This window comes from Protobothrops mucrosquamatus, unplaced genomic scaffold (genome assembly GCF_001527695.2).
Source record: "Protobothrops mucrosquamatus isolate PMUCROS unplaced genomic scaffold, P.Mucros_1.0 scaffold77, whole genome shotgun sequence".
In the NCBI taxonomy this organism is placed as follows: Eukaryota; Metazoa; Chordata; class Lepidosauria; order Squamata; family Viperidae; genus Protobothrops; species Protobothrops mucrosquamatus.
The window spans coordinates 1,196,031-1,202,030 of record NW_015386454.1 but is presented as its reverse complement, the minus strand read 5'-3'; the positions used below and the strand labels follow the sequence as shown (position 1 = coordinate 1,202,030).

At 42.0% G+C, this 6,000-nt stretch overlaps 1 protein-coding gene across 1 annotated transcript in view; it reads right to left on the bottom strand.

The window, feature by feature from the left end:
• LOC107284258 (E3 ubiquitin-protein ligase HERC2) overlaps positions 1–6,000 on the bottom strand; it is a 124,863-nt gene that overhangs the window by 13,275 nt on the left and 105,588 nt on the right. The window contains exons 74-80 of the mRNA XM_015812289.2: positions 5,546–5,671; positions 4,924–5,079; positions 4,549–4,664; positions 4,216–4,414; positions 1,772–1,986; positions 891–1,068; positions 458–619 (exon numbers count right to left, since the gene is read on the bottom strand). Of these exons, the coding sequence (XP_015667775.1) occupies positions 458–619; positions 891–1,068; positions 1,772–1,986; positions 4,216–4,414; positions 4,549–4,664; positions 4,924–5,079; positions 5,546–5,671 (1,152 nt within the window). The remainder of the gene's footprint in view (positions 1–457; positions 620–890; positions 1,069–1,771; positions 1,987–4,215; positions 4,415–4,548; positions 4,665–4,923; positions 5,080–5,545; positions 5,672–6,000) is intronic.

Sequence of the window (6,000 nt, the reverse complement as noted above, 5' to 3'; positions counted from 1 at the left end):
TGATTCATGTCTAATGGTTTATACACACTAGCATATTTCCATGATTATTTCATAATATTATTGGATTTTAATACTGTACACCTGCTGGAAGTGACAGAGAAAGTCAGGTAGAAGAGAAAGGAATCTGAAAACTTTTCTTGCTTTTTCCTGATTTAAATTTCTGAAAACAAGTACAAGCCAGAGGGACCAACATTTCCAATTATGGGAGAAATCAGAATCTTTCATGGTCTTCTATAACTTATTGGACTTTATTCAAACTAGTCTGAAATGCATTTGTTAAGTCTGAGAAATTATTGATATGCACAGATTTAAATACAGATGTTTCTCGAATGAAAATTTTATTTAGCTCATGTCATTCAACATTATTCTGAACCCAATAGATAAGACTAAATATTTTTACAAGATAGAAAAATGGTGCACATTTTTTTCTCATTTTATTAAAGTATGAATGAAGTACCTTCATTGACACTTTGCAGCCATCACTTCCACCTCTCCCAAGCTTTCCATAGTCTCCATCTCCCCAAGACCAGACAGTATCATCATCTGTCAAACAGAGTGTCTGTGCATCCCCACTGCCACAGGCTATGTCAATCACACGATAGCCCTGGAGTGCTTCAACCTGTCAAACAAGCATTTGGTTATCAAATAATTCAAATGATCAGAGCCTTAAAAGGTTAATTAGTATAATCATGCACATTCATGTAGGTCTGTACATAACATTGAGTACAGTAGTACAGTGGTACATTACATATTACATGCCATTCTGAAAGGTTTGAGCATTCGCATGCATTTCATGAAACAGGAACATATGGCATATTAACTTTTAGATGTGGTATTCATTTCACTGAATTGATATTGTATTCTGATTTACAACTTGCACACCATCTCACCAGCTTAGGTTTCAACTGATCCTCACTGTCCCCATGACCAAGACGTCCATATCTTCCCTTGCCCCATGTATAAAGATCTCCTGCAGCAGTAATACATGCACTGTGTGCTCCACCAGCAGCAATATCAACAACTTCTATGCCCCGCAAAGATTCAATTACTCGAGGACGATCACAAGGACTAAACAAAATAATTGTAAAGCATAAAGGGCAATACGTTAGTAAATACATTGGGGACTGCAAGGTCATTGTATAACAAGTTAACTGGAACAGTTAAAACAAAGTTTGAGACTTTTCAAGATAAATAATCCTTACACACTTTTTACTGCCTTTAAAGGATTATACAGAGCTTTCATGTTTTGTTCCGTTCTGAACTTGTGGAAAAAAAGTCCAGTGATAAGCCATTCCAATTCCATACTCCCAGCTTCCCTCTTTCTCTCAAATGCATTCACTACATTCTGAACTATGCCTGCTACTTCAAAATCCCTGGCACAGATTAATGGTTAGTAGTTCAAATCTGCACCATCCAATAATGTCTAACCCAATTGGGGTATTACAGTTTTTCATTTCTTGCTAAATTATTCTTTGGTTTATTATAAACACTGCAGCTTCGTTGCTTTGCTCATATGGTCTATCAAGTAAATTCTGACTCCTGGTGACCACAGAAACAAGTCCTGCAGTGTTTGGGACAACATTTTCAGAAATGATTGATTGATTTCTAGAGTGACTAATCCTCAATGAGCCAATTGAATTTCATGCCTAAAACAGGACTAGAACTCAGTCTCCAGGCTTCTAATCCAGCACTTTTAACTACTACATTAAGTTGCTTTAGGATTTTACACATCAATGGAGCATATATGATATTACTCATAAAATTGTGCTACCTCCGGTTGCCATGGCCCAGTTTGCCATCTTCTGCCTCACCCCAGGAATAAACTTCTCCCTCTGAAGACAATGCTAGACAATGCTTTCCTCCAGAATTCACAGCAACTTTCTTGATAAACACATGCTGAATGGATTCTAGTAATGTGGGAGTAGAAACAGACTCTGTCCCCCCAATTCCAAGTCTTCCACCTGCACCATATCCTGTGGCATAGAGCTAAAATAAAACATATATTACTTGTATGAATTTCTCACACGTGAATATTATTAGATTACATTAAGAATAGTACTGCCATCCAAAATTAAGACCTTTGTTGTTTTTCACCTATTCTGTTTGCTTCACCTAGAAGCATTTGTATATTTTGGGCTGATTATTATGTTTTCTTTGCTAGCTTTGTTTATATTCTACAAATTTTGGTATTACCATCCATCTGCAGCCCATTTATGGATTTATGCTTGCTGAAAAGCTCAGTTAGAGAAAGTTTCAAAACATTGAAGGTCCTTAAAATTCAAGTGATTGTAAATGAACACTCCCAGCATTTGGTCTGAATTCTAATATTACCGCAGTAGATAATCAGTATTACTCTTCCCATTATTGTAACTAGCCAGGCTGTTCTGATATTATGGTAGGCCTGGTCAGTTTCCATCTAGAAATTTCAATTCCATCATTCATAGCCCAGTACTGTAATAATTCTTTTTGAAAACCCCTTTTGAGATGAGAATTTAAGAGATAGAAATAAGGCACTATTTATAACAATAGCAGTAGCACTTAGACTTATATACTGCTTCACAGTGCTTTACAGCACTCTCTAAGTCAGGGATGTCAAACTCAATTTCATTGAGGGCCGCATCAGCATTGCGGTTGTCCTCGGGGGGCCGGGTAGGTGTGGCTAGGGTGGGCGCGGCCTACTGGATGGGCATGGCTGGAGTGGGTGTGGCCTACTGGGTGGGCATGGCCAGCTCTTCATCATTCGCGTCAAGGGTGCCTGTGGGGGCCTGGGCAGGAGTGGGACAGATCTGAGGGTCTCAGGCAGAAGGGAGTGGGACTGGGGCAAACGCCAAGGCATGGTCCACTGGAAGAGCCTCACTGTTCCTCTCAGGCCATGCGAGGGGGGGGCTGGATGGTGCCCCTTCGTCAGGAATGAAGAAATTCACCATCGCCTGGAAGTGGCCAGCACATAGCCCTCGCCTACTTCACATATCTGGCTTGGTGGGCTTTGGGGGAGGGGATGCCATGAGCAACGTGAGAGTCGACATAACCTGCGCAGTGCCGTCCAGCCCCCAGCCTGCCTGCTTTCGGCAGGCAGCGAGGCACTCTCCCCACAGTGCCGAGAGGCTGAGCCAGGCAGCGCGAATCCGAAAAGAAGCGCGATGCCACCCGGCCCCCAACCTGCCCAGTTTCGGCAGGCAGCAGGATGCTCTCCTCACAGCGCCGAGAGGCTGAGCTGGGCAGTGCGAAGCTTGCCAGCTTTGCACCTTGCTGCCTGCTGAAATCGGGCAGACTGGGGGCTGAGCGGCGGCATGCTTCTTTTTGGATTTGCCCCGCCTGGCTCAGCCTCTTGGCACTGTGAGGACAGCATCCCACTGGCTGCCGAAACCCCTCCCCCAGATCCCATCAAGCCGGATATGTGAAGTAGGCGAGGGCCATTTGCTGGCCACTTCCAGGTGATGGTGCATTTCTTCATTCCTCACAAAGGGTGACACCTCCCCAGCGCGCACCCAGAGGGTGGGGCCAACTCAGCAGGGCTGGTCCCTTGCTGTTTCCAGACGGCCTTGTGGAGCTAAGACTGAATGCGTTTCAGCATAGATGGCCACCACAAAATTGTACATTGGCTCCCGGGCAGCCTGGGCCAGGGCCAAAGCAGCAGGGGCCATTCCCTCACTGTTTCCAGGATGGCTTCGCGGGCCACATGAAACCACGTTGCGGGCCGCATCCGGCCCCTGGGCCTTGTGTTTGACATTTCTGCTCTAAGTGGTTTACAGAGTCAGCATACTGCCCCCACCAATCTGAGTCCTCATTTTACCAACCTCAGAAGGTTGGAAGGCTGAGTCAATTTTGAGCCAGTCAGGATCAAACTCCTGATTATGGGCAGAATTAGCCTGCAATACTGCATTCTAACCACTATGCCACCATGGTTCCTGGTATATAGAATGGAATATAACAGTATATGCCACACATAGCAGTGTGATACACTGGATCATTAAAATAGTGATCAATTGCTTGTATTAAGACAATAATTTTTATTTAATGAGTAAATCTTTGGTTTTCATTCACAGTACTATCTCTTGCTTTACAGATTCCCTGGGATCTTCCCAATACCACTAATATTTAGCATTTAACTGTTTTTATTAAAAGTTTCAATCCCTGGTTTTATTTCAGTAAGCACATATATTAATGAGGAGAGGAGAGGAGAGGAGAGATTTTATACATAAATATGCTCCTTACCTTCCCATCAGCAGTCACTGCAAAAAGTGTCTGCTCACCACCTATTAACTGTACTGGTCTAAGCGTAGCAAGAGCTTCACATGGTGTAGGAACCTTGACTTTTGCTCCTTCTATACCCCCAAGTTGTCCTCGGTGATTATGGCCCCAGCCATATATTGTTCCACTGCCTCCTGCAGAAAGTGTCCAGTCATCTGGTCTCCTGTTGAAGGAAAGAACAAGTAGTATGACCATGTAAAACTCCCTAAAATCCCAATTCTTTACATATTTAGAAATGGAATATTGTTTATCAAAAGGTTTTTCCACCCCACCCCAAAAAATATAGCTCCAAAGAACCTGTTCATCCACTGTACAAGTTGTTCATCTTGTTCTCTTTTAAAAACTTCATGACTCTCGTGCAGGATATCAATATTTTCATGATCTGCCATTAATTCTTGAATTTTCTTGGCAACCTATAATTTCAAGTATGGTATTTTGTGATCAGTTGAACCTGAATGTTTGAATTTTTGAGTTTATGAGTCATTAAAATCCCATTGTGAAATAGGGCAAGTTATGGCAATGGGTCTAATACTGACAGACTTCAAACCACATATATCCAATATAATGTGGATAACTGATTTAAATGTGTATTTATATAACAGCTTTTTGTGCATTGTTTTAAGAACCAACATTTAAATATCCTACTAAACAAGCATTATGTTAAACCAGTACCTCTTCAAGAAAGAGGCGAGGCAGTGGTGTTCTTTTATCAAGGGCTACAGCAACTCTGGAAGCCATGCAGTATCGTCTAAACCAAGCCCATTTGTGTGTTTCTGCACAGCAGGGAAGAGTATCCAATTCCAGATCACAAGCAAGGGCTACAAGCACCTATACAAATAAAAACAGTGAGTTGAAAAGAACAAACTTTCAACTTTCGTTTGGACCCCTCACATTGATATTATTACTGGCTTCTCCTTGGCTTCATTTTATTACTGGAGGTGGAGGAGTTAGTAGTATTGGTAAGTATTATGGCAAGGATGCAATAATTCAGTTAATTGAATAAGAAACCACTTTGGTGCACTGAAATACATTGAAACAATTAGCAATAAAAGTATAAAATCGAAAGATTTTAATTCTTCAATTATTGCACTGCTCTTTATTTAAAGAATAGCAACTCGGTTCATACATGAAAGAAAAAGAACTGATTCTTTTAAAGCCCATGACTAGCTTTGTTGCATTCTTCATTTTAATCAAAGTAATTCTACTATATATTCAAATTCAGATATGCCTACAAGCAATGCTAAAGGATTCCCATTTCTGACTTTTAAATCTTTTGCACCCAATGTTAAATTACCTTAAAAAAAGGACTGTGAAGCAGTTGTTTGCCCCCTCTGACAATGGGATCTTCATAATCAAACTGCCGCTGTAAAGCCTCAGGAAGACCTTTAACGAGAGCAGCTAAGGCACTGCCAGTGAAACTCTTTGACACAAACATACACAAAAAATCAAAAGGATTAGATAGCAGTGATGGTTTTCTAGTGTTGTATATTAGCTATATCTTACAGCCAAAAGATACAGTAATTATCTAGTTTGAAAATATCATCCATCATAGCCTTCCATAATTTATACCAGTGGTGGCGAACCTATGGCACGGGTGCCAGAGGCGGCACTCAGAGCCCTCTCTGTGAGCACACGTGCCATGCTCCGGAGATGGCAACCATCCCTCTTCAACCAGCTGCCCGCTAACTCACTGAGGTCCCACGTGGTCGGATGCATCCCAGCATGGCTGGTTTCCCTCCCCTCCCATCC